Source organism: Podarcis raffonei, chromosome 8 (genome assembly GCF_027172205.1).
Source record: "Podarcis raffonei isolate rPodRaf1 chromosome 8, rPodRaf1.pri, whole genome shotgun sequence".
In the NCBI taxonomy this organism is placed as follows: Eukaryota; Metazoa; Chordata; class Lepidosauria; order Squamata; family Lacertidae; genus Podarcis; species Podarcis raffonei.
The window spans coordinates 71,914,142-71,941,654 of record NC_070609.1 but is presented as its reverse complement, the minus strand read 5'-3'; the positions used below and the strand labels follow the sequence as shown (position 1 = coordinate 71,941,654).

The 27,513-nt window shown below is 46.0% G+C and overlaps 2 protein-coding genes across 3 annotated transcripts in view; both read right to left on the bottom strand.

Annotated features, from left to right (window-relative positions):
- The window catches only part of MXRA8 (matrix remodeling associated 8), a 31,953-nt gene extending 31,453 nt beyond the window's left edge, over positions 1–500 (bottom strand). The window contains exon 1 of the mRNA XM_053400757.1: positions 116–500. Within this exon, the coding sequence (XP_053256732.1) occupies positions 116–167 (52 nt within the window). The 5' untranslated portion in view covers positions 168–500. The remainder of the gene's footprint in view (positions 1–115) is intronic.
- Positions 501–21,636: 21,136 nt separating this feature from the next.
- On the bottom strand, positions 21,637–25,092 carry AURKAIP1 (aurora kinase A interacting protein 1). Of its 2 annotated transcripts, none has more exons than XM_053400756.1 (4): positions 24,824–25,092; positions 23,907–23,972; positions 22,706–23,175; positions 21,637–21,800 (listed from the first exon to the last, which is right to left on the bottom strand). In XM_053400756.1, exons 2-4 carry the CDS (start codon positions 23,956–23,958, stop codon positions 21,690–21,692), a joined length of 633 nt encoding a protein of 210 aa, XP_053256731.1. In that variant the 5' UTR covers positions 23,959–23,972; positions 24,824–25,092; the 3' UTR covers positions 21,637–21,689. The 2 variants fall into 2 exon arrangements, with proteins under 2 accessions (XP_053256731.1, XP_053256730.1); XM_053400755.1 differs by having other exon boundaries at positions 24,936–25,091.
- Positions 25,093–27,513: the final 2,421 nt, after the last annotated feature.

Genomic DNA, 27,513 nt, shown 5'->3' with positions numbered 1-27,513 from the left:
AGCAGATAGTGCTGGCTTTTCTGCAAAAAAAAACCCCAACAACCCCGGAATTCTTCCTAGCAGGCCACCTGAGCAAAACTATTATCTTTCAAAAAGAATTTGCTTTGAAACTTACCTTGCAGCAGCAACAGCAGCAGGCCCAGGAGGAATTTGGTTGCGTGCTCCATGTCTCCTGCTCGCTCTCCCTTTCTTTCTTTCTCCCTCCTTCCCTGCCCAAAAGACAACCTCTTTCAGTTTGCTCTTCCCTGCTCTCCTTCCTTGCTTGAAAACATGATCTCATCAGTTTACAGCCCAGCGAACATGGGCATGCAGCAGTCCTGCCCCCACCTCCAGGTTTTTCACTTCTTGCCTTCTTCCTCCATTCCCCCCTCCTCTCTTCTCCCCAACACTCAGCTTCAACTTCTACATAACACGCGGGCTCTCTGAACAACGCTTCCCCCTGCAAGCAGCTCCCAAGCCCCGTTTGATGTTAACAGAGCGAGTTTTTGCTGGCCCCAGAGTTCCAAAAACAACCGCCCACCCCGCCCATCTCCCTCCAGGGTATGGGATTAATTTTCTCGGGCATTTACAAAATCCAGCTGTTCTTTCCTCGCCTTGACATTCCGCCAGATGTCTGCCTGGGTTCTGTTCCTGTTTGCTTTTCTGTATTCCCCTCTCCTTGCCTTCTGCGGTTCTTTCCTTTCGCTATTACAAGATCGCTCGGAAAACACACACTTTTGCTGCCCTAACAAGGCCCTACTGCAGCCAGGGTAGCCACCGCGGTGACCTTCAGATGTTTTGAACTACAACTCCCAGAAACACCATTTGGCACAGCCAACGGTCAGGAGCGCTGGGAGCTGTACAGTGGTACCTCAGGTTAAGAACTTAAATTGTTCCAGAGGTCCATTCTTAACCTGAAACTGTTCTTAACCTGAAGCACCACTTTAGCTAATGGGGCTTCCCACTGCTGCGCCGCCACATGATTTTGTTCTCATCCTGAAGCAAAGTTCTTAACCCAAGGTACTATTTCTGGGTTAGCGGAGTCTGTAACCTGAAGCATCTGTAACCCGAGGTACCACTGTAGTCCAAAACATCTGGAGGGTGCCACATCTGCTATTCTGGCCCCAGGCATTTGTGAAATAACAGTGCCCCTTCACTCTAATATTGTTTGATACACACACACAACCGTCTTTTACGGCTGGCCAGACGCCTCCAAAGACCCAAGTTCCTTGTGATATGAGAGTGGTGGAGAGACTGAGGATGGTTTTGTTAATATTGGTGTGTTTCGAAATGAACATTGATAGGGGGCAAGCGAGCGCCTATGTAATGGAATCCTAAACCTGATGCCTCTTTTCACTGTACAGTGGTACCTCAGGTTAAGTACTTAATTCGTTCCGGAGGTCCGTACTTAACCTGAAACTGTTCTTAACCTGAAGCACCACTTTAGCTAATGGGGCCTCCTGTTGCCGCCGGAGCACGATTTCTGTTCTCATCCTGAAGCAAAGTTCTTAACCTGAAGGACTATTTCTGGGTTAGCGGAGTCTGTAACATGAAGTGTATGTAACCTGAAGCGTATGTAACCTGAAGTGTATGTAACCTGAAGCGTATGTAACCCGAGGTACCACTGTATCTGCCAGGGACCTCCATTACAGCAGAACAACAGAGGGCCTGTCCACACCTCGGCTTGTGAACCCGTTGTGTGTCCTTTAATTCCCCCTCGTCCATGTGGCATTTCCCTCCAGTTACTGCTATCCCACACTTTCCTCATCCTAAGTCCGCAGATTCCATATGCAGTTGACGTTGCTCTCCCATTTGGGTTTTCAAAGCATAGGCAATATCTTCCTTCAAGGAGGAAAACTGTGGGACAGTAGCAGTTGCAGGAAAACAAGGGGGAATTCAAAGGGGTCCACGGTCCACATTAAGCTGAGTTACAGACGGGCCCAAATTGCATTGTGACAGCCTTAAAAGCAGTATCAGTTCCTGCTCCCCTGCTCTGCCTCAGAAGAGTAAACAGCATGTCTTCCCCTCCCTTGAAAAGCTTCTTCTCAGTCACCAGCTGCAAGCTCAGACTTCTGTCTCATCTCCTTGTTACGTTCCAGATGTCAAAACGGTTCTCTCACCAAGCCCGCACCAAGGAAGCTGCTAGTAGTCACCAGCCATTAAAAGCAACAGCCTTCCGTATGGTCATTAAACCACTCTCATTTCACATAAATAGCTTAGAAGGTACCTACACATTTTGCTCCACAGCTTTCTTTCCAAGAGGGATAAAGACTTTGGACTCAGCTGGATTGGTAAAGAAAAAGCTTTTTATATGCATTGTATATGCATTATAACACTGTGACACCAGATGGCGCTGTGGAGTTCCATTTTTCCCAATGTGATTCTCATACAACGTTTACAACATGTTTTCCTGAAACGCTTCTCTTGATATGTCTAGATCCAGCCTTACTCTTATTCTTTTAATGAAGGAGAAGACTATCAATGGCTCTTTTTCTTCATGCAGGAGAAGGCTGTCAATGGCTACTGGGCATGATGGCTATGCTTTACCTTCAGATAGAGGCAGCACACGTGTGAATATTGCAGAAAGCGAGAGTGCTCATCTGCTCAGATCCTGCTTGTGGGTTTCTCACAGGCACTTGGTTTGCCACTGTGAGAACAGGATGCTGGACCAGATTGGCCTATCTAGCAACCAGGCTCTTCCTATATTCCTCTTTGTCTTGGATGTGAGTTGATTTTATGCGTGGGCTGTGGATGTTTTAAACTGCCTTCTTAGACTAGACTCATTCAAATCAGTAGGGCAACCTAGGTCCATTAACTTCAATAGGCCTACTTTGAGTGTGATTTAGTAGGACGCAGGTCTAGGTTTCTACTGCACACGCCAGCTGGGTCTGAGCAACAACAGATGAAGGGGACGAGTGGGAAGTTCGATTCTGTCTCCCAGCATCTGGTTCTCAGGAACTGGATCCAGGCCAGAATGTTTTTTGGAGTGGGGAAGAGGAGAGGAACAGTATCTGCAAACTCTTGGCCATGTTGCATATTCTCCTGTTCAGGGAAGTTCTCGTTTAAAAAAAGAAAGATTTGCTAATCTAGTGTAAACGATTCCATGTGAAAGGGTCCCTTCTCCAGGAGCAAGCGTTTCTCTACTAACTCTTTGCATGATCACCAGGAGGCCCCGAGAAGAGGCGGCAGCGGAGGTATAGGAAACATAGGATGACTTGAGTGCTCCTGGTTTCCAGAAGGCTGGCTGGGTAATTCTCCCTGGAGGAGAATGAAAGGCAGAAAGGCGGAAGTAACACCAGGATAAGCTCTGGAATCTATAAGCACTGCTGGCTACATTGCGGGCTGAAGGGGCCCTTGCTTTGCTTCACTGCTGCTGCTGTAGGTTTTCATGCTGTTCTTGGCTACCACAGCCATTCGAGATGTATGTCAGAGGAGAGGCCCTGGGATCATGTTTGGGGAGGGTGCAAGACAGACATGCTGCAAGGTCTGAAAGGCGGAGCAGGCCTGTCTTTCCATGCATTCAAGAGGAAAATGCAAAAAGACAACCCCAACCCAAAACAGGGTATGTTAAAACATTTGGCTGCGTAGCCAACTAGATTTTACTCAAGAGTAGTCCCACTGAATGGGATGCGGGTGGCGCTGTGGGTTAAACCACAGAGCCTAGGACTTGCCAATCAGAAGGTCGGCGGTTCGAATCCCCGCGACGGGGTGAGCTCCCGTTGCTCGGTCCCTGCTCCTGCCAACCTAGCAGTTCGAAAGCACAAAGTGCAAGTAGATAAATAGGTACCACTCCGGCAGGAAGGTAAATGGCATTTCCATGCGCTGCTCTGGTTCGCCAGAAGCGGCTTAGTCATGCTGGCCACATGACCCGGAAGCTGTACGCCGGCTCCCTCAGCCAATAAAGCGAGATGAGCGCCTCAACCCCAGAGTTGGCCACGACTGGACCTAATGGTCAGGGGGCCCTTTACCTTTATTTTAGTCCCACTGAAATTAATGGACTTAAGTGGGCCATGACCAGCACTGAGTGCAACTCATTTGTGAAAATATTTACTTGATACTGACACAGTGTTTTGCAACGTACAGAGTGCAGTGTGGTGGGTAAAATGTTTAACAAGGGCTAGATATAGACACATCAAAAAAAGCGTTGTAAACTTCATAATGGGAAATCACGTTGGTGAAAGACAGCACTCCACAGCGCCATCTGGTGTCACAGTGTTATAATGCATATAAAATGCTTTTTCTTTACTAATGTAGCTGAGCCCAAGGGCGAAGGCTTTCTCAGTTCCAGGGCCGCAAATCCTTCTGTGCAACTTTCTGGGAGCTACATGCCAATGAAAGGTGGGACCAGAGACAATTTTTAGCTTTGTGTGGTAGACTAGTTTCTACACCCAGACCCCTTGATCCTCCATCTAGTGCAAACAAGGGGCATTATCAGAGTTCAAGGACACATTCCAGTCCTGAAAAAACATGCAACTGCTTTTGTGTTTAAAACAGTTTCTCCAACCTGAGTCACTATTTTGCTCCGGACCCTGGCTGCTGAATCTTAGGAGTTTTACTGTAGGTCCGACAGTGAATTCCATCAGAAATGGAAACGGGAGGGGAAATTGCTGGCATTGGCATGTCCATCCGAGGCCAGGAACAGAAGCCACACAAGCAAACCCAGGTGGTATTCGCTATTGTTCTCTTCTTTGTCTGTGAATGAGTACAGAAATAATGGCATTACTTTCCGTATGGTTTTTGACATTTTCCTTCCATTGAAATTCACAGAAATCGATTACATTATTAACTACATTAGTGTTGGCCGTAGCAGATAGCAAGATGAACAATGTAGGTTTAAGCGGAAGCCAAACTGTAGCTAATTGCGACGAACAGGAGGACAGGAATCACTGCCTCCTTACAGTCCTGAGTTTTAGCAAGCAGTCGATCCAACTAGCTAAAAGCCTGCCCATATTTCATACAGATGATTCTGGGAGATGAGATGGAAACAGTGGTGTAGTGGTCTGGGACATGGGGGGGGGAGGGGAGGGCATAAGACTCAGCATAATAGGTACATTTTTTAGCCACTATATGCTCCAAAGCGCAACACCGAAAACACAAGGGGCTTCAGTTTCAAGTGACTGGGATACAAGTTCTGCTACATACAATTGAACTTCAGAGAAAACACAACCTGAGTCACTCCGAAAGAAGGTATTGTAGCCCTCCAAATCATCTGCCCATGTACATGCACAGAAAATAGCAGGTCTAGCTGAATCGCAGCATGTGAGATCTGCACCGATGGTTGCAATGCACTCCTAATTATTATTATTATTATTATTATTATTATTGCATAATTGTAAAATTATAAGATTATTGTATAATCTTAGAAGGGGGTGGCTATGAGGGGTCAATAGTGTGAGCATCATGAAGGGATGCTGCACTTCTGAATTTGCCACAACACTACTGGATGGAAGCAACGCAGAGCACAGTTATGCTCTGTCCACACACATTATTTCACATGCATTAGATACAAGGCCATCCCAAGACATTTGGCTGCCTGAGGCAGAACAAGAAAAGGGCACCCCTTCAATCAAAGAGCTGCATAGCAGCCAAGGCTGACCAAGGAATTTTGGCACTTGCCGCAGAAAAATCCCATAAGCATCTCTTCCCATAAGTAAAAATATTGTAATAAGAAGTTTTTAAAGCACCAGTTTTCTGCTCTTTCATGACACCCATAATCAACTGTCCTGTCTCACTCTGCCCTATGGTTGAGCCAGCCCTGTTCTAAGCCAGTGTGGTGTAATGATTAGAGTGTTGGACTATTACCTGGGAGACCAGGGTTCGAATCCTCTCTCAGCCATGAAGCTCACTGGTGACCTTGGGCCAGTCATTGCCACTCAGTCTAACCTACCTCACAGGGTTGTTGTGAGGATGAAATGGGGAAGAGGAGAACCAATTATACCACCTTGAGCTCCTTGGAAGATAATGGCAGTATATAAAGGAAGTAAATAAATAAATAAACAAACACCCCAACTCAAAGGGTTAACTTCTAGAATGCCAACATTTCTGGAAAAGGCAAAACAAGGCTGTATATGCACTGTACAATGAAAGCTGAGAATCTTAATAATAATAATAATAATAATAATAATAATAATAATAATAAAATTTATTTATATCCTGCCCTCCCCAGCCGAAGCCGGGCTCAGGGCGGCTAACAACAATCAAATAATCCAACATTCTAAAAATATTTCATTATAAAAATTAATTAAAATCAAGTTGATGGCAACCATTAAGCAAAATTCTGTGCAGGTTGACAGAGGAGGGAGTCAGGCTGCGCCCTGACCAAAGGCCTGGTGGAACAACTCTGTCTTGCAGGCCCTGCGGAAAGATGTCAGGTCCCGCAGGGCCCTAGTCTCTTGTGACAGAGCGTTCCACCAGATTGGAGCCGCAGCCGAGAAGGCCCTGGCTCTAGTTGAGGCCAGCCTAACCTCTCTGAGGCCTGGGACCTTCAGGATGTTTTTATTTGCAGACCGTAGGTTTCTCTGTGGGGCATACCAGGAGAGGCGGTCCCGTAGGTACGAGGGTCCTAGGCCGTATAGGGCTTTAAAGGTTAAAACCAGCACCTTAAACCTGATCCTGTACTCCACCAGGAGCCAGTGCAGCTGGTATAGTATCGGATGAATGTGGTCTTGCAGCGAAGACCCCATAAGGAGTCTCGCCGCGGCATTCTGCACCCGCTGGAGTTTCTGGGTCAGTCTCAAGGGCAGCCCCACGTAGAGCGAGTTACAATAATCCAGTCTGGAGGTGACCGTCGCGTGGATCACAGTGGCTAGGTCAGGGCGAGAGAGATAAGGGGCCAACTGCTGAGCTTGGCGGAGATGAAAAAATGCCGCCTTTGTTATAGCTGTAATCTGCGCCTCCATAGAGAGGGAGGTATCGAAGATTACACCCAAACTCTTAATGGACAGTGCTGGCACTAATTGCACCCCCGCAAGAGATGGGAGTTGCCCCCTCAATCCCATATCGTCCCGTCCCAGCCAGAGGACCTCTGTCTTCGAAGGATTTAACTTCAACCGGCTCCCACGTAACCATCCAGCCACAGCTTCCAGACATCTGGTCAGTGTGTCTGGGGCCGAGTCAGGATGGCCATCCATCAACAGATAGAGTTGGGTGTCATTGGCATACTGATGGCAACCCAGCCCAAAACTCCGGACAAGCTGGGCGAGGGGGCGCATAAAGATGTTGAAAAGCATCTGGGAGAGTATCGCACCCTGAGGCACTCCACACACCAAGGAGTGGCGCGATGACAATTCCCCCCCAAGTGCCACCCTCTGTCCCCGACCAGAGAAAAACGAGCGCAGCCACTGAAGGACTGTGCCCTGGATCCCCACGTCGGCAAGGCGGTGGTCCAGGAGTTCATGATCGACCATGTCGAAGGCTGCTTGCTCCCTCCCTAATAATCTTGGAAAATGTAATTTACCCAGAGTGAGAGATTTTACTTTCTTGGGCTCCATGATCACTGCAGATGGTGACAGCAGCCACGAAATTAAAAGATGCCTGCTCCTTCGGAGAAGGGCAATGGCAAACCTAGACAGTGTCTTAAAAAGCAGAGACATCACCTTGCCAACAAAGGTCCGTATAGTTAAAGCTATGGTTTTCCCAGTAGTGATGTATGGAAGTGAGAGCTGGACCATCAAGAAGGCTGATCGCCGAAGAATTGATGCTTTTGAATTATGGTGCTGTAGGAGACTCTTGAGAGTCCCATGGACTGCAAGAAGATCAAACCTATCCATTCTGAAGGAAATCAGCCCTGAGTACTCACTGGAAGGACAGATCCTGAAGCTGAGGCTCCAATACTTTGGCCACCTCATGAGAAGAGAAGACTCCCTGGAAAAGACCCTGATGTTGGGAAAGATGGAGGGCACAAGGAGAAGGGGATGACAGAGGACGAGATGATTGGACAGTGTTCTTGAAGCTACCAGCATGAGTTTGACCAAACTGCAGGAGGCAGTGGAAGACAGGAGTGCCTGGTGTGCTCTGGTCCATGGGGTCACGAAGAGTTGGACATGACTAAACGACTAAACAACAACAACAGCTTCCAGTGTTCATAACAAGCTACAGTTCCCAGGATTATTTGGGTGAAGTCCTGCACTCTCAAGGCCCAAAACAGAGGGAATCCTTCACCAGATATCAGACCATAGGGACAGTCGGAGCAAATCTTAGGACTGCTTGCTGGTGTCACATGCCATCAAGCAACATCTTAAATTGAATCCAGCTAGCAGGGCTGACACAGTCCAGAAAACTGGGGGGACCTGGTTCCTTGAGCGGCAAAGGCAAAATGACATGTAGCCACAATTACAGGCTTGCAAGTTGCAACCCTCTATTATTCCCATGACTTCACCAGGCCTGGAATCCCTGATGGACACCGTGTTACAGAGTACTTTCTGTGTTCTAATTACCATCTACTACAGCCCCTGATTAGCCCTGCACAAATGAGCATGGAAGCCTCCCCATGGCAGAACCAACAATGCAGATGTACGTATGCCTACTGAGAAGTCAGAGCCATAGACTGGCTAGTGGAGCCATATTTATACATAAGTACATAGAAGGGAAGAGGAACTGAGATGTGGCCCTCTGGGCCTCTTCATCTGGCCCTCAGAACTCCCCCCAGGACATACAACACCGTTCACCAGCCCCAGCTTCACATCCTCCTGGAGTGTTATTGCAGAATGTGTCCTTGAACTCTGATAACACTTCCTACTTACTTGGCTGGGAGACAGAGGGGGTGTCTGAGTGTGTGCAGAAACTAACTTACTGAAGAAGGGTAAAATTTGCCTTCTATGCTCTTGTCTCTGGCCCCAGTACATTTCCCCATGACTTCCACAACAGCATAAAGTCCTTTAAAAAAAAAAGTGGAATTGTTGTGCTGGGGCAGGAAGTCACTTTAATCTACTTTAACCGTGCAAACCTAAAGTTCTGGCATGCTCTTGAATCCCCCCTGGCAGAAAATACTGGCACAGTCATGAGATCTTGCAGCCCTGAATGCTGCTTAACTATTGTTTATTATCCCCCATCAATTGATTCCACAGTCCAGATAGTCATTTTCATTTATACACCTTGGGATGGAACAGCACACTCAAAATTCGCTCTTCTCCCCCTTTTGGCAAGCATCCTCTTTATGAATTCCTGGAATTCATAACAAAACCATTAATAGGAACCAGTTAGAAAAACAGAAGACTTGCCCAGGAAAGCAATTTTAAAAACACTTCTAAAAGAAAGGAGTTATATCCAGACATTAACTTAGGAAATTGTCTCTCCCCTTCCCCACACACACTTGTGTGGGTGCATAAAATTAAAAAGATATAAAGAAAAATGCCTGGTTGGTGACTGCTATAAAAACCTATACTGTTATATAACCTTTTCAAAAACAGCTGGGAGGAAAGTTACAGCAGGGGAGTTTGGCATTTGCTTTACTATATTTCGGTCGCATACCATTTGCAAGAAATGCTGTTTAATTTAAAGCCAAGGGCCCGTCCATACCTCTCCATAATGTGAACCCTTTGGGCTTCGAGCTTTGAGAATCCGAATATGAGAGCTACATCAGTGGCATTGGGATTCTCTGCTTTTAGGAAGGAGAAAGTGTCGGAGAGCAGGAGTTTCAAGGAGAATGCTGCACAGACAAGGTTCACAATCCACATTAAACCAAAGTATGGTCTCTCTCACACACAAACAAACACACACACACACACCGACAACCACTGCCAAAGGACATTTGTTTTTATGAGTAGAAGGAACACCCCTTATTAGACAAATATTTCATCCTCAAATAGGAGGGTGATTACTAGCTCCACAGTTAGAGGCAGTATTGCTTCTCCATAAGGTAAAGGACCCATGGGTAGTTACGATAAGTCCAGTCAAAGGCAACTATGGGATTGCAGCGCTCATCTCACTTCAGGCCAAGGGAGCTGGCATTTGTCCACAGACAGCTTTCCAGGTCATGTGGCCAGCATGACTAAACCGCTTCTGGCACAACGGAACACTGTGACGGAAGCCAGAGTGCATGGAAACACCGTTTACCTTCCTGCCGCAGCGGTACCTATTGATCTACTTGCACTGGCATGCTTTCGAACTGCTAGGTTGGCAGGAGCTGGGACAGAGCAACGGGAGCTCACCCCATCACGGGGATTTGAACTGTCGACCTTCTGATCGGCAATACACATACCACAGTGCCTCCATACCAGTTGCTGGAAACCACAGAAGGGTTTATTGTGCTCAGGTCCTGCTTGGCTGCTGTGAGAAAAGGATGATGGACTAGATGGACCATCTAAGCTCCATGTGAGATTTGTACAAGGAACCTGTTACCCAGTAACAAACCCAGGAGGAATGCTTAATAAACAGGTTGCCTGGAGGAGCCTAAGGTGGTAACTGTTGAGAGAAGCTACAGCTCAATAGAAGAGAAATCACAGAGTTGTAGAGTTGGAAGGGACCACAAGGGTCATTTGGTCTAACCCACTGCACTGCAGGAATATTTTGCCCAATGTGGGGCTCAAACCCACAACCCTGAGATTAAGAGTCTCATGCTCTACTGACTGAGCTATCTTCGTGCTTCTTGTTGTTGTTTAGTCATTGAGTAGTGTCCGATTCTTCGTGACCCCATGGACCAGAGCACACCAGGCTCTCCTGTCTTCCACTGCCTCCCGCAGTTTGGTCAAACTCATGCTGGTAGCTTTGAGAACAGTGTCCAACCATCTCGTCCTCTGTCGTCCCCTTCTCCTTGTGCCCTCCACCTTTCCCAACATCTGGGTCTTTTCCAGGGAGTCTTCTCTTCTCATAACATGGCCAAGTATTGGAGTCTCAGCTTCCGGATCTGTCCTTCCAGTTAGCACTCAGGGCTGATTTCCTTCAGAATGGAGAGGTTTGATCTTCTTGCAGTCCATGGGACTCTCAAGAGTCTCCTCCAGCACCATAATTCAAAAGCATCAATTCTTCGGCGATCAGCCTTCTTGATGGTCCCGCTCTCACTTCCATACATCATGACTGGGAAAACCATAGCTTGAACTATAGGACCTTTGTTGGCAAGGTGATGTCTCTGCTTTTTAAGATGCTGTCGTGCTTCTTAAGAGCATCTATTTCACATGTTATTTCCAGGTGAGGCTGGGCAGAAACCCTATCTGAAGCCCTGGAGAGTCGCTGCCAGTAAGTGCAGACAACGCTGAATGGTTTGATTTGGTAGAAGGCAGCTTCCTATGTTCCTATCCTTAACGATTGTGCAGAAAAACGTTCCTCCAACTCCTCCGTCCTGGATGGATCACAGACAGAGGACTGGGAGGAAATAACAAAGAGATCAAATCAGTACCAAGAGTCCTTGCCCAGTCTACTCGCTCTCGAACACTCAGTACAAAAAGCCAGAAAGTGACATTCCTTGCTCTGTTACTCATCTGTGCTGGTCAGCGAAAGAGACAATCTCCCAGAAGAGCCAGGCAAATGAGAAAACTATGTTTAAAACAGAGGGTAGGGAACTATTTTTCGGTCCAAAGACCAAATTCTGTTCTGGACAATGTTCCAGGGGCCACATCCCAGTGTTGGGTGGGGCCAGAGGCAAAGGGGGATGTAGTGTTCAGGCTGCTGGGAAATTGTAGCTCTGTGAAGGGTAAACTACAGTTCCCAGGATTCTGGGATGTTTGCTTTAAATGTATGGTGTGTACACAGATGAAGATAGCCATGTGGCAGGGTGGAAAGATGCGACTTCGCTAACCTAAAGCCCTCACACTTTTAACTGCGCCATCCCCACCCACTCCACCCACAAACCACACTAGGGTTGCTGCAACCTTTTGAAGAAGAGCATTTATTCCCTCCCATAATTGTACCCCACCTTCCAAACCCGCCCATAATCATGGCCCAACTGAGTCCCAGAAATGCAGGAGGACAGAAAAACTCTACAGGGAGCAAGAGGGCCTGTATTATTTCTCCTGATGGCGGCACACCAAAATTGTTTCTTAACACTTGCCTGGAATTTCCAAGCCGCTTCAGGCTTTATAAAAAGAGGAGCTTTTTTAGGTTAAGAAAAAGGCTGTGCAAAGTATGCTTTGGTTGGTAGAAGACCATCCCACTGCCAAATTTAGATGCATGGAGACAGAGAATGGCCAGTTTCTCACATCTGGAGTTGCTGAGCTAAAGGAGAATGATAACAAGGAGAAATCTGAACGATAACATTTCAACTCAGAATTACTACACAGTGATCACATCCACACCAAGCATCTGAAGCCCTCTTGCACCACTAACAATCATGGCTTCTCTCAAAGAACCCTAGATTGTTAAGGGCTGTTGGAAGACCTCTCGCAGACCCATAGTTTTCTCATCATCTTTAACAAACAACAGCTCCCAAGACCTTAAAAGTGGCACAAGAGTGCTTCAAAGTGTGGCATGAATGTGAGCAATGCACCCTAATTGAAATTAACCTTGAAGATAAATCTCCTTCCTTCCTCATAATATTAGAAGTCGGGACATCCAGTTAAGCTGAAGGTTGGAAGAGTCAGGAAAGATGAAATACCCCTATCTACCCCCCATCCAGACAAGTGAGAGGCATTACTGGAGTTCGAGGCAAAAATCACTCAAGGAGGCTGTGAAGCCGGGCCAGTGAGGGCTGTGGCCTGGAAAGCGTTCCAAGGGCTATATAAAGAGCTCTGGAGGGCCACACATTTCACTGGCCCTACGTCACACCCATAATTTATTTGTCTGGCTGGAATCGGTCCTCCAACTGTAATAATGCTTCTTGCTGGTCTGGATGGAAGATTAAGAGGGGTGTGTGAGTGTGTGTGCAGAAACTAGCCTACTATGCAAAGGGGAAATTCACAACCATTGCCCTGCACCCACCACTGGCATGTGGCCCTCAGAAGGTGGTCCAGAAGGGAATTCGGCCCTTGGGCTGAGAAAGGTTCCTGACCTCCGCTTCAAAGCTAAGTCTGTTGGAATGCTACAAGAGGCACTATTTGCTGCTCTGCCTCAGACAGCAAAATGTCTCCAGCCGGCTTAGGGTAGCCTTGCTGGGGTGACCTCACACGGGCTGGAAGGGAAATGGATTTGACTCAGAGTTAAGGAGCTGATCATTCTTGGATGCGAGAAGCCCAGTCACCACATCTATATATTTGCAGGGTGTCCTCACTTTTTGATTACGCTCCAGCCCAACCCAAACACACTCACATCATCATCCATGACTTTCCCTCTTTAGTCAGACTATTCCCCAGCTGCAAAAGCTTAGCCCTCTGTCCCACTCACATTGCAACCTCTTGGTGAGAACTTTAAGCAGTTTTTCCCCCATGGAATGGGCTGGACACACATGTTCCTGAGAAAATAGAGAGTTACAAGCTGTGAGGAATTGCCTCACCGGTGGAGTCAGGTAATATTAGGCTTTGGACTTTAGTCACCGTACAGGCCCCATCACCCCACTTTCGGTGGTAATATTAATTCCCTCAGTATGGCTGCACTGGGAAAGTGCCATAAGCTCAGTGGTACAGCATCTGTCTGGCACAGAGAATGTCTAAGGTTCAATCCCCTGTCTGATATCCTGGAGAGTCACTGTCAGTCACGGCTTCATCCCTATATACCTTTAGGAGCGTGTCCATGCCCATCGTTCAGCCTGGACACTGATATTGTTTTAGCAATATCATCTCTTACGCCCAGTTCTAGTTCCTGGTAACCCTGAAATCATTGGTCAGTATAATGTGTTTAGCTGTGCTAAGTTGTAGTAGTACTAATACCATATTATTGCTGCTGCTGCTGCTACAATAGCATTAATAATATTAATTTTCATCATGGCTCCAACAATGGATGGTTCAAATTCAAGAACAGCCTAGCTGCCCCACTGTTCAGAGAGCTAAAAGGTAAAAAGCCAGCATTGGGTTGGCTTTATTTTAAAAACAGTTCTTTTAGCTCACAACTGTAAAGGCCCCTTTTGTTCCCGTTAATAGAACATAGGGCATCTGGGGCTCCTGGGGCGCTCCAGACGAAAAAGCCGGCTGATCCGCAGCAGGAGAGCAAACCTGTCTGCTTCCTTTTTGAAAGGCTGCTTTGTATGCCAGGTGCTTGTAAAAAGTGGGGGAGCGAAACGGCAAGGAAAACTGGCATGCAAAAGCAGGTGAGGCAAGGGGTGGTAGGAAAAGCCTCTTGCTACACGTCAGTTTTTCCACAGTTGTCCCTGGATCACAGTTGCTGATTTGCCCAAGTGCAGGGCTGAGGGTCCTGTGGGCCTCCAGGCGTTGATGTCCCATCAGAGCCAGCCAGTGTGGCCCATGGTCAGGAATTCTGGGAGTTGAGGTTGAAGCATGTTGCTAGACTGCAGCTCCCATCAGTCCCAGCCAGGGATGGTGAGAGTTGTAATTTCATCATGTTGTTGGATTCTGGCTCCCGTCATGATACAGTGAGCAAGCCCCATGGGTCAGAAGTAATGGGAAATATAGTTTAGCCATGTTATTAAGATTCCAAATCCCATCAGCCCCAGCCAGCATGGCCAATGGTCAGAAATAATGGGAGATTCAGGTCAACAGCATCTGCAGAGCCACAGATTCCCTATGTTTGCCTTAGTCCATGGCAGGAAGGTTTGTTTGTTTGCTTGCTTGCTTTGGCTAAAGCTTCCCAGCCCTATAAAAATGCCAAGATGAAGAGAAAGGGCTTCTGGGCCATCTCCTCCGCAGTGAAAAGAGCACCAAGGCATTTTCACAACTCTCCTCTTGAGCACTTGCTGTTTTGGACTACATCTCCCATTTGCCCGAATCAGCACAGCTATATAATGGAAGTTGTACGTAACCCGGTGTGCTTCAGGTGTTCTGGATTACAACTCCCATTAAGGTCCCTTTTACTCATGGGTTGGCAAACTAAGGCCCGGATCTGGCCCAATCGCCTTCTAAATCCGGCCCATGGACGGTCTGGGAATCAGTGTTTTTACATGAGTAGAATGTGTCCTGTTATTTAAAATGCATCTCTGGGTTATTTGTGGGGCATAGGAATTTGTTCATTCCCCCCCCCAAAAAAAATAGTCCGGCCCCCCACTGTCAGGGACAGTAAGGGACAGTGGACCAGCCCCCTGCTGAAAAAGTCTGCTGACCCCTGCTTTTACTAGTTAACTCCAGCATTTAGAGATGTTCTCCATTCTTGCTTGGGATTCTCATGCCAGGTAATGGAGAAGGAAGGAAGCTCTCAATGTACCCCATAAAACCTTCCTGTGATTGCTTTGCATACACACTCCCTCCTATGCAGACACTTGTGCATGAGATTCAACATTTGTGCTGGCAAGCCTTCACCACCCTGGTGCCCTCCATCTAGCTCAGTATTGTCTACAATGTAGACAATAAAGGTGCATGCTGCACCAATGCTCACTGGGTGGATCTACACACAGGGGGGGGAATGATATAAATAAGTCAGAAATTAATCGTTATAACAAAAGGGGGGGAAACCCTTTGGAAATTCGCGTAGAAAAACTTTCTGCTGTCTGGCGCCATCTGGTGTTGCATGTTTATAATACATTCAAGTTGTTTCTTTACTAATGTAGCTGAGTTCCAAGTCATATAACTGCCCCATGAACCAATCAGAACTAATGCTCAATAAGGACTAGACTAAGGGTGCTTCCAGAAGACCTGTTTTTAGCATTCATCTTGACCCTTAGGGTCCATTCCAACTCTGTAATTTTTTTATTCTATTATTTGGAGATTAAACAACTCTCTACCACGCATTTTCTCATCACTTTCCTTATCACAAAAAGTTCAATCTTTGGAAGAAGCAGGTTTGTTGTGCGAGCATTGTCAGTGAGTGATCATAACCAATAGCCAGAAATATATAGCAAGAATATTTATATAGAGAGAAAAAATCCAAACCATTTCACTCTTTTACTTTTTATCACTACTTTGACAATGTGTCAATTTTACACTATTTATTTTTATTTATTAAATTTATACACTGCCCTTCATCACAAGATCTCAGGGCGCTTCACTAGTCTTCTTATATACATAAAAATGTAAGGTGTTGTCATGGTGCAGTCCACGTGGCCAACAGAGGTTGGCGAGCAGAGACAGCAGCCCCTACTTTCAAGTCATACTTACACAAGCACACAAAGGAATATCCAAAACCTCTAGTGAAAGTAGACTTTTAGAAGGGAAATTCTGGGTTGATTTACCACACCACCTTAACCTATCCTTCTGGTTTCATAGTTGTTCTTCTCCAGACCCAAGGCCCTGTACATTCATCATTCATTCATTTTCTTTTTCATTGTTGCAAAAAAATAATAATAATTCTCAAACACTGCACACCCTCCAACATGATGCGTTGAAAAACCAAGACTCCACCTTCCAGGGCTGCATTTCCATGTGACTCATGTGATCCACAGAAGATCATGGCCCTGAAAAAGTGCTTTTTCGGGCACAGTCCCAAAAACCATGTGTTTTGGGGTGCCTTGCGAGATTGCAGCCAGATAATGGCACCTAAAATGGCTGTTGTGCGCTCGTGTGAAAAAAGGGATGTCCCGGTTTTATCGGGATGGTTGAGAGGCATGCACTGTTCTAGGCTTGTTGCCAGTCTTTATCATCTTCATATTCTGCAACTATTCAAAGCACATTTGTTCAGCTTTCTCACGACAACACTACAGCAAATATTTTTAACCCCTCTCTTCAGCCTCATCAAATGAAAAACGCAGGCTTCAAACATCTGTACACCATTTCCACATCATAATTATGTGCCTGAATTTGCCAGTATGCAACTGAATCACATCAGAAATTAACAAGAGCCTTGAAGGGCTTGTACTCTAGCCTACAAAGCAAATCATGATAAATGCTCAATAAACCTGCTGTCTAGAGCAGGGGTGTCAAATTCAAATTCATCGGGGGCCGCATCAGCAGTTTGGTCACCCTCAAAGGGCCAGTTCGAGTGTCTTCAAAGCCCATGACACCTTTAACAGCTGGATTAAGTAATGCAGAGCATCTGGCTCATGGAACACTACACCTTGATTTCATTTGAATACATATATGAATATAAAAATTGTTTCCTGTTTGGCTTGGTGTTTAAGTTACACAAGATGTGCAGGTTTTAATTTTTCTCATTCCCCAAATTTTAATCGAGCATTTGTTTGGATTTTTTCCCCTTTGCTACCTACCCTAAACCTTTGAGGAGGGCGGGAACTGATGGCCGGACCCTGTAATAACATTGAGGAAAAAATTGCATGAAATAAACCAATTCCTTATCAGCTTTTTTCCCATATATAAACCAATATAAACCAATTCCTTATCAGCTTTTTTTCCTTATATAAATTTTTGCAACACGCACCCTGCGGAAGCCACACCTGACGTTATTTGCTTTTGAATCGCGAATCTCCAGAGGCAGAGGATGCTGTTCATTGGGCAGCGCGGAAACGCGCCTAAAGAAATAAATAAAGGAAAGCAAAGCAAAAGCACGCTGCCCCGAGTATTCACAGGGCGCGCTCCTGAAACACAAGCGCGCTCTCAGTCTCCCTCTCTCCAACGCGCGCGAAGCCGGCTCTGCCCTTCTCCGCGTTCCACCTTGCGCAGGCGCGCTGCGCTCCCGCCGGGACTTATTTCACCCCGGCGAGCCCGAAAAGAAATTGAGAGCAGCGGCGGCAGCCTCCCATATCCAACCCCGCCCTCGCCGTGTCAAATAAGTCTCGGCTAGGTAGCTGGAGGAGGGGGAGGTCTGCGCCTGCGCAGAAGGGACCCGAGGCGCCCTGCGCACGCGCCGCAGCCCAAGCTTCCCTCACAGATATATATAGACCAGGCTACACGGGCCACATGACGAGGTCTCGCGGGCCGGATTCGGCCCGCGGGCCTTGTGTCTGACACCCGTGGTCTAGAGGATCTCTTCGAAGGCAACTTCCAGATTATCTGCTGTTGGGTTCCTTGGACTTTGTCTCCCTCTGCTGCTCAAGCTAAGCCCTTCCTTATATTGCTGGCTAGTCGTCAGGGATGTGGGGAATTATATTCCAGCAGCATCTGGAAGCTCAGAAGTGCCTTTGATCTGAGCAATTATTTATTTCATTTTATTTCTAAAAATGTGCATACTGCTGTATGATAATTTTAAAAAATGTTACATCGGTTGGCAACAATAGAAAAAACACAAAACCAGACAACAAAACCATAAAAAGTTAAAAGCAAAACGAATGCATGGATTTTCTCCCTACTCAGCCTCACCACCCTGGTTTGCAAACAACAAACCTGAAAGACCTATATTGGCTCCCAGTACATTTCTGAGCACAATTCAAAGTGTTGGTGCTGACCTTTAAAGCCCTAAATGGCTTCGGCCCAGTATACCTGAATTCTCCTGGACTTCTAACCCCACTTCTCTTTGTGTGTTGCAAGGCGGCAAATACTTTGCTAATTACTTGCTAAGGTCACTTGGCTTAGCTCTGGGACACTTCATTCAGCTTTGTAAGCTACCTGTGCTCTAAGGAGGTCAGGGTTTGGGTACAGCTTTGCACAGAGTTTACCCCATTTTATCTTTCCAACGACCCAGTGGAGGTTAGTTAGGAGGGTGGCTGTCCCAAAATCATCTAGCCGTAGCACAAAACTTAACGGGCCATCCTCTGGAACAAAAACGCAGAATCTGTTATTTTAAATATTTTTTAAATAACTTTAAAAAAAAAAAACCAAAGCTTTTCTTTTAGGAATTCTAGCTGCCAAAATCGCAAGGGATTGGCCCGGAGATGGAAAGAAGATATACTCCCTTCCAGAGAAGAATGGCAGATGAAGTTGATGGATTATTCCGAAATGGCTAAAACGATCAGAAGAATCAGAAATCAGGAGAACCAAAATTTTAATAAGGAATGGGGGAAATTTGTAATTTATCTTAAAAACCATTGTAAACAGTTAAAATTGTTAGTAGGATTGGAATCTAACAGTGGATTTTGGACATAACGGAGATGTAAAAGATTTGATTATAAAAGAACCAGGAGGGAATGATTAACAATAGGACCCACAAAGGGGAGAATGGAAGTCCAAGAGATTCTTTGGAATCTTGTTTTTATGTTATATGTTGGACATGTGATTGTAAAACTTTAATATGAAAAACCAAATAAATATTTTGTATTTTTTTAAAAAAAGGTGCTGAATCTGTGGCAGAATCTGCCTCAAAAAAAAAACACAAAAAACCCCCTCAGTCACAGCTAGCATGTTCAATGGTAGGGCATGATGGGGTGCTGTGATCCCATCAACATCTGGCGGGCCTAAGGCTCCTCACCTCTGCTCAAAGGGAACCCTTAAAAACTTCTCAAGGATTCATGAGGTAATTTATTTTTTTAACTGTAGCCATTTGGAAGATCTAACTGGGGTTTTCTTTAATTGTTGCCTCTAGGGAATGCTCCCAAATATATATACTACAGGGCTGCCCCTTATGTGGATGAAGACTTTTCAAATCTTCGTGAACTCCTGAGGTAATCCTTATTTATCTAAACTGCGGCTGTTGCCACTAGAAATGCTTCCCCATACCAGCAAAATCAGGGCTTATTAGATCAGAGAGGCAGCTCCACAAGCAGAAACCTTCTGGTCCTGCTTGCCTATTGGCCACAGGACAAAAAGAGCGGGAAAATCCTCTTCTGCTATAGGGCAAAAAGAGCGGGAAAAACCTCACTAGACAGAGGGGCGCTCCCTTGCCAAAACTCACCAATCGTGTCAGCCGCAGAAGGGGAAGGACTCTTTAACTTCTCCCACAGAAAAACTTCTCCACAGTGACACCAAATGTCACTGGCTGGGGATGGTGGGAGTTGGGACTCCAGCAACATCTGGAGAGACCACAAGTTTATAGTTGTCTATCACATCCCCCATCTTACTCACCATTTTTCTAAACTAAGAAGTTCCTAAGTAATGAAACCTGTTGCTAAACATGGGGTTTTATGCTTCATTTCCACCTTTCACACATGAACTTTAAAAATGCAGGAGCAGGACACTGAGTCGGCAGCTTTCAATACAAATGTGTGTTGGATACTTACCATGAATGCTCCTTCTGGGGTGAGGGTGGCAGGCTTCCAGTACAACCATGGGTTGAGGCCCCCACTGCCAGGGAGAGGCAGGTCCCATGGTAAACAGAAATCAGATTTTTTTAAAAGACTAATTTATAATGTAGAAATGCATTGGGGTTTGTTACAAAATGTTGCGGTGTGATGCACAGCCAGCCAGCCATGCTCTCTTCCAGCATACTCCATTCCGTTCACCCTCCTCCATTTTATTCCTGTTCCATCCATCCCACCAGCTTTCTGTGCTGACAGAACACGCTCCGTCCTCGTCAGGCTCTTTTGGGCTGTCCCCTTCCCACCATAGGCTTTTCCCTTAATATTTCTTGTACTTCTGCAAACTTTGGAGGATCCCAAAGCCTTCTGACAGCATCCCTCTTCTATCTAAGGATCCACACTTTGAGAACATGTGTGGTACAGTGGTACCTCGGTTCTCGAACATCTTTGCTGACGAACATTTCAAAACCTGAATGCCAAAAACCTGGAAGTAAATGCTTCCTTTTTCGAACATGCCTCAGAAGTCAAACAGCTTCCGCTGTGTGTTTTTCAGTTTTCTCAATTGAAATTGGAGACAGCCCTTTGCATCTTGGTTTTCGAACATTTCGGAAGTTGAACGGTCTTCCGGAATGGATTATGTTCGAGAACCGAGGTACCACTGTATTTGCATACACAGGTGGGGCCCTCCAACAAAATGCTGCTGTGTGGAAGTGCTTCTGTTCAAGGTCACAGATTGCCCCGTTCCAGAGTTGTTATTTTATTCATTTGCAGATGTTGGGTGGACACGCCAATTGCCCAATCCCACCTAGATTTCTTCACCGATTCTGGAAAAAACAGCCTACTCCATTCAGACTGTCCCATTCCCCCCATCACAGGGGACACATCTTGCCCTATGAGGAGGGGAAAGAATGCAAAGGGACAACAGACAACAGGGCCTGCTCTAGTCAGACTGAAGGAGGTGAGGACAGGTGACCCCACCTAGGCCTGAAGTCACCCCCCCCCAAAAGCAGGCTCAAAGCTTCTTTAAGCTTTTCAAAATCATTTTCTCAGCAGCTAAAAGGCATTAGCTAAGCATCAGAAGCATTTCACTCTGCTGTAACAAAGGTAGCTGAATAGAACAATGTTTTTTTCATTTCTCAGGCTAGTTGGCCTTGTTAACCAGATTGCAACTTTTCTTTCCGGGAGCGATGCCAGAGCAAGAGAAAGAAACATATCTTGAACACTCTGAAACCCCTTGGCTTCTCACCCCCCCCTTTCCTGGGAAGAGTCCAGGACAGGAGCTTTCTGTACATGCTCAGGAAACACATGGGGCAGGACTTCGGAGAAGGAGGAGAAAGGGGAGGGAACTGGAAGGGGAATATATACTCTGTGCAAATGACTGTGAACTCGTGCTTGTTTGTGAACTATCACACTTGCTCCTTCTACCAGTTCATGGATGGTAGAAATAAAGCTTTTTCTCCGAAACATTTCCTTGAGTGTCTGTTGACTTCCATTTTCCCTTTCCTGGGCGCAATATTTTTCCCACCCGAGGGCAAAGCCTCATAAGGCTACAAGACTACCCCCATCCCGCTTTTATATGTTATATCATTTATCTTAATGCTTTAAATTGTAAACCGCCTTGTGTGTCTTGGTAGTAGGAAGATATATAAAAACAACAAATGAATAAATAAGTAAGAAATTGCCCCTCTGCTTTAAATATTGTTTAATTAAAAAAAAAACAAAAAACCTCATGGCGACGTCAATCGGACTTCACATTCTTGAGATATATCTTGGGTGCCGTCCATGCCTCAGGAGCCTTCCTCAGTCCAGCTCTCCTCCAGACACGTTCCAGATCTCGTTCAAACCTTTTCTGTAAAAACAAGACATAAAAAACCAAGATCTAGTGACATCTCCCCTAGGATATTGTGTACTTTGGGGCAGCAAGTCCTGGATGGCAGTAATGCAGTCCATTAATGCGCAGAACTAGAAATTGCAGAATTACGTGTGGGTCAAGAAAATGACGAGTAGAAATCAAAACTGAAACAGGTGGTCTATAAGAAATGGACAACTGGATAAGGGGTATGGTGTGAAGAACCAGTATCACACAGGAACAGAAAGAGGCATAGGTTCATATCCCACTTCTGACACATCTATTTGCACTATAGTGGGAAATAGCTCAGTCACTAGAGCATGAGACTCTTAATCTCAGGGTCATGGCTTTGAGCACCAAGTTGTGCAAAAGATTCATGCCTTGCAGGGGGTTAGACCAGCTGATCCTTGTGGTGATTTCCAACTCTACAATTCTAGGATTCTATGATAATGCTCAACCTTGGGACTGGGCGCAATCAGGAAGTGGTTAGGTGTGAACAAATTCAGGCCAAGGGCCACATTCCCCTCTGGGCAGCCTTCCAAGGGCCACATGCCAGTGTTGGGCAGGGCCAGGAGCAAAAGCGGGTACAGCAACAAATGTGAATTTTGCCTTCATTCTGTAGGCTAGTTCCCATACGCACATGCAAACCTTTCTACCCTCCATCCAGATAAGCAAGAGGCTGTATCAGAGTTCAAGGACACATTCCGGCCAGGCAAAAACACTCCAGGGCGAGAAGCAGGGCCAGTGCGAGGTGTGGCATAGAGAGAGGAGGTGCAGCCTAGTGAAAGCACTAGAGAAAGATGCTTGGAGGGCTACGTTTCAGCACCCAGGTCTGACGTTCCCCATCCCTGAGCTAAACAGACTATGCCAGACCAGTTCCCAGAATCCTCCCTTCCCACACTCACTTGTTTCCTCCGGCGCCGACCTTCCCTGACCTTCTTCCGCAAGAACTTTGTCCGCTTCATCAGCTTCCTGTACTTGTGTCTGTTCATCTTCCTTCTCCGGATCTTCAGAACGTTCTTGCATTCCATTTTGCCCCGGTTCAGCTCGCCTCCCCCCTCTTCGCTGTCATGCTCAGCCTCTGTACCCTGGGAAGATGTGGGGAGCTCATACTGATGGTTGGGTTCATAGCCTAGCTTCTCATAAACATTGATGGCGCCTCCACCTTTAGGGAGGACATACTGGACCGTCAGCCAGCTTTCAAGGGGGGAGATCGACATCTTCCTTGGCACCAGGATTTCTTCCAGCTCAGGGTCCAACGCGTATGACTGCTGGGGTTGGGCTCCATTTCTGTTTGAGGGAAGTGTGCTGTAATTTGCGGAAGCTGCAAGTCTAGGAACCGGAAGCGAGATGGCTGATCTCGACAGAAAGCGTTCTGTGTGGAAGCACAGTTTGCAAATATGTGAACATTCATTATTTTTTTAAAAAATTAACGCATCAGCTACTATTTCAATAATCTTTCGAATGCTTTCAAACGCCTTTTTAAAACCATTTTTAATCAATAATTTTGACATTTCTTGTTATATTTTTGTGAACCGCTTTGAGGTTCTCTTACAAGCAAGTGATATATAAAGTTTGTTAATATATTAAATAAAGAAAAATGACTAAACAAAACAAATTCTGCAGGAAACATTTAATGTCCCAGAAAGGGCATGATGACCGGGTCCAACATAACACACTCCAGAGGTTTTGGGACTCCAGCTCCCATCATCTCTGACTGTTGGCAGTGCTAGCTGGGGATGATGGGAGTTGATAGTCTAACATCTGATGGACATAAAGTTAGGGGAAAGTTGGTTCAATGCCCTCATGGAAACAAAATGGCTTACATAATGACAGGCTGTGTATATAATTAAGATGCAGTTGTAGCTTGAAAGTTAAATGAAAACCGTTCCGGAAGTATGTCCGACTTCCAAAACATTTGAAAACCAAATGACAGCTTCTGATTGGCTGCAGGAAGGTCCTGCAAAGTGATGTGAAAATCCCTCTCTGTCCGAATCCCTGGAGAGCCTCTGCCAGCCAGGGTAGACTATACTGGTCTGGATGGGCAAATAGTCTGACCTGGTGCATGGCATCTACTCGACATTCCCAAAGAATGGCTGCGCTTACCTGCAAATCGAGAGGCCCTCGCTATCTGAGACGTCAGTCGTGGTAGCAGCATACTGGAGGACCACTCTAACAGAAATCAAGACAGATTTTTTAAAGGGAAAAACAACCTTTAAATGTTATAGGACTGTGTTCCCTCCTTCCTCAAATACAGTGCCCGTAACCACACGCCATCAGAAATCATGGGCTGTAGCTCAGTGGCGGAGTATTTTCTTTGCATGCCTGCCATCTTTAGGAAGAGATGACTCAGTGTCCCTGTTTGAAACTCAGAACTTTCTGGCTGCCCGTTGGTGTAGACTAGATGGCACAATGAACCAACTGTGCAGAAAGCAACTTCCTGTGTCCCAAGTTAAAAGTTAAGCACCTGAACAACATACCGAGTAGTCAGGCATGCAGGTTACAGGGCCAAAATCTTCCCCAACCCACTGCGATGTATGTATAGCACCTCTGTTTAAATTGCAGCAATTGTTTTCAAAATTAGCAGGCGGATTTTGATACACATATCATTCTCTGCCTTCTTTTTTGGAGATGTGTAAGGAGCCTCCCTATGCAGATGTGTTAAAGGTCACATGTTTAGGGAACTTTTTAATGTTTGATGTTTTATTTTGTTTTTAATATTCTGTTGGGAGCCGCCCAGAGTGGCTGGGGAAACCCAGCCAGATGAGCAGGGTATAAATAAAAAAATACTACTACTACTACTATACAGAAACGCACCCAGAAACATCATTTCTGATGGTGAGTCCCCCACTGCCCAGTCAATCCCCCCAGAATTAGACCCTCCCTCCCTACCGTAGGCTACCATAAACCACGTATCACTGGCGACCCCTTAATAAGATAGGACCCCAACGTAGCCTCTCCCCGCCTCTTAAAAGCTGTTCCGTATATACAGTATTAACAGCCACTCTTATTAGCACTCTTACCATAGATAACACACTAATGTAGCCTCCAAAATGAATACACGGCTTCTATCAAAGTCAATCTGCCCTACTTCCGGGTGTAGGGAGAGAAGAAGCGCTGCTCATCTTAACTTACCATCCACAAGGGCTTACCATCCCTTCACGACGATGGGGGCTGTTTGAACGGGTAACTTCCGGCAGAGCAGCTCGGTCCCTCCCGGTCATCCGGAAGTTCCGGCGCAAAAAAGGTTCCTACATTTCTTTCCCCATTTGCCGCTGCTCCCCCTGGCGGTAGTCCGTGGGATAGCAACTCAGCGAGCTTAATCCCCGCCCTGGCAACCAAGCAGGAACGCCGCTCAGGAGCAGGAGAGGTATTGCCAGTCCGGATCCTGCCGATGTTGCTAGACTCCAGCACCCACCATCCCTGATTCCATTGGCTGTGCTGGCTGGAAGTGATGGGAACTGGAGTCCATCAACATCTGGAGGGTCACAGGTTCCCCATCTCATGGCTAGATTGATGAAAGGTGTGACTCATTATACAGTGGTACCTTGGGTTACAGCATCTTAAAAAGACAGTATCTTAAAAAGCAGAGACATCACCTTGCCAACAAAGGTCCGTATAGTTAAAGCTATGGTTTTCCCAGTAATGATGTATGGAAGTGAGAGCTGGACCATAAAGAAGGCTGATCGCCGAAGAATTGATGCTTTTGAATTATGGTGCTGGAGGAGACTCTTGAGAGTCCCATGGACTGGAAGAAGATCAAACCTATCCATTCTGAAGGAAATCAGCCCTGAGTGCTCACTGGAAGGACAGATCCTGAAGCTGAGTCTCCAATACTTTGGCCACCTCATGAGAAGAGAAGAGTCCCTGGAAAAAACCCTGATGTTGGGAAAGATTGAGGGCACAAGGAGAAGGGGACGACAGAGGACGAGATGGTTGGATGGTGTTCTCAAAGCTACCACATGAGTTTGACCAAACTGCGGGAGGCAGTGGAAGACAGGAGTGCCTGGCGTGCTCTGGTCCATGGGGTCACGAAGAGTCGGACATAACTAAACGACTAAACAACAACAACAACCTCGGGTTACAGATGCTTCAGGTTACAGTCGCTTCAGGTTACAGACTCCGCTAACCCAGAAATAGTACCTCGGGTTAAGAACTTTGCTTCAGGATGAGAACAGAAATCGTGCAGCTGCGGCGCAGCAGCAGCAGAAGGCCCCATTAGCTAAAGTGGTACCTCAGATTAAGAACAGTTTCAGGTTAAGAACGGACCTCCAGAACAAATTAAGTTCTTAACCTGAGGTACAACTGTATAAAGTGGACTTATGGGAAGAAGTCCAGGGCTCCACTCAGCAGAAAGGTTTGTGTGTGTGCAGGCACGCATGCTAAATGGCAGGACCTACTGCTTGCAAGAATTCCAAGTTTATTACGGCAAAAGCCAGTGACACTAAACACCACAAGATCAAACAAAAAGAAATCAACAACAACATCAGAAAAGAAAAGAAAAAAAAGTGATTACACAAGGGAACTTCGCAGTGTGCCATTCAACAGGAGAGATTTACGCTTCCTGATTACTAAAGTGCAAAATTTGGCCACCTCATATGATATTGAGCTTGAGGAATCTTCCAGAAGGTATTTTGGTAGAATTTCGGGGGAGGATTCCAAATAATGTTGTAGGGGTATGAATTTTGATAAAAGCGGCAAAATAAGTTGAACTCGCTCTTCACTATAAAATTCGCAAAATAGAAGGATGTGTGTGACAGATTCTACCTTATTAGACATATAGGGGCAGAGGCGCGCATGCATTGGTACCCGTGTGAATTTGCCGTACAGCACTGCTGAGGGCATTGTCTCAAAGCGGGCTCTAGAGAAAGCCCATCTATAAGCTTCGTTAGTGATGTTAGTTAAGTAAGGGGCAGTTGCAAAATTAGGCCAAGCTTGTAAACATCTATACGTCTCCGGGAGTAGGGCGTCTTCTTGTTGTAATTCGACATCGTAAAGTCTCTGAGTGATAATTGCTTTTGCCTTATTCAGAGTTCCAATAAAAAGGTTTTCAGGGTTTAGGCCAATTTGTTTGATCTTATTAGTTATTTGCATAAGCCAAGGAGGATAGGGAACTGCGGCCAGGAAGCAAGGTAACAGTCCCTTAGGATTGTAATGGATTTTCAGCCAGAGGGATATTGCTTGCTCCCAGACTTTTAATTCCACTCTGGGCAGTCCTGCCTCTTGCCTTAAGACTGCATTAGGTGTACACTTTGGGGTAGCAAATAAAGATCTTAAGAATTTTGATTGTACTGTTTCAAGGGTCTTAAGGTTGGCAGAGGGGCTAATTTGAGAGCCATACAGGAGTTGGGCTAAAGATTTTGCCTGAAAGACTTTTAGGGCCATCGGGAGGAAGCCAGCTCCTTTCCTTCTGAATAATCTAAGGATGGCATTTGCACTTCTTCCTGCTGATATAGCTGATGTGGTCAGATGTGTTGACAATTTGGCATTATAAGAGAAAGTAATGCCTAAGTATTGGAAGGTCTTAGTCTGTTCAATGGCATTTCCCTTTACGCTCCAATTATCTTTCCTGAAGGAGCGGTTAAAATGTACAATTTTGGTTTTGGCAAAATTAATTGTTAACAGTTCAGTGTTACATTGGTCACTAAACTTTCCTAAGGCACGTTTCAGACCCACTTTGGTTTGAGAGAGAAGAACAGCGTCATCCGCATAC

What these genes read in the sequence shown, in the direction of transcription:
- AURKAIP1 (XM_053400756.1), bottom strand. Translation starts at nt 23,958, where the DNA reads ATGCTGCTACCACGACTGACGTCTCAGATAGCGAGGGCCTCTCGATTT. An exon ending in GAGGGCCTCTCGATTTGCAG is followed by an intron (nt 23,176 to 23,906) that starts GTAAGCGCAGCC and finishes GCTTCCACACAG; the next exon opens with AACGCTTTCTGTCGAGATCA. An exon ending in GTCGGCGCCGGAGGAAACAA is followed by an intron (nt 21,801 to 22,705) that starts GTGAGTGTGGGA and finishes TTGTTTTTACAG; the next exon opens with AAAAGGTTTGAACGAGATCT.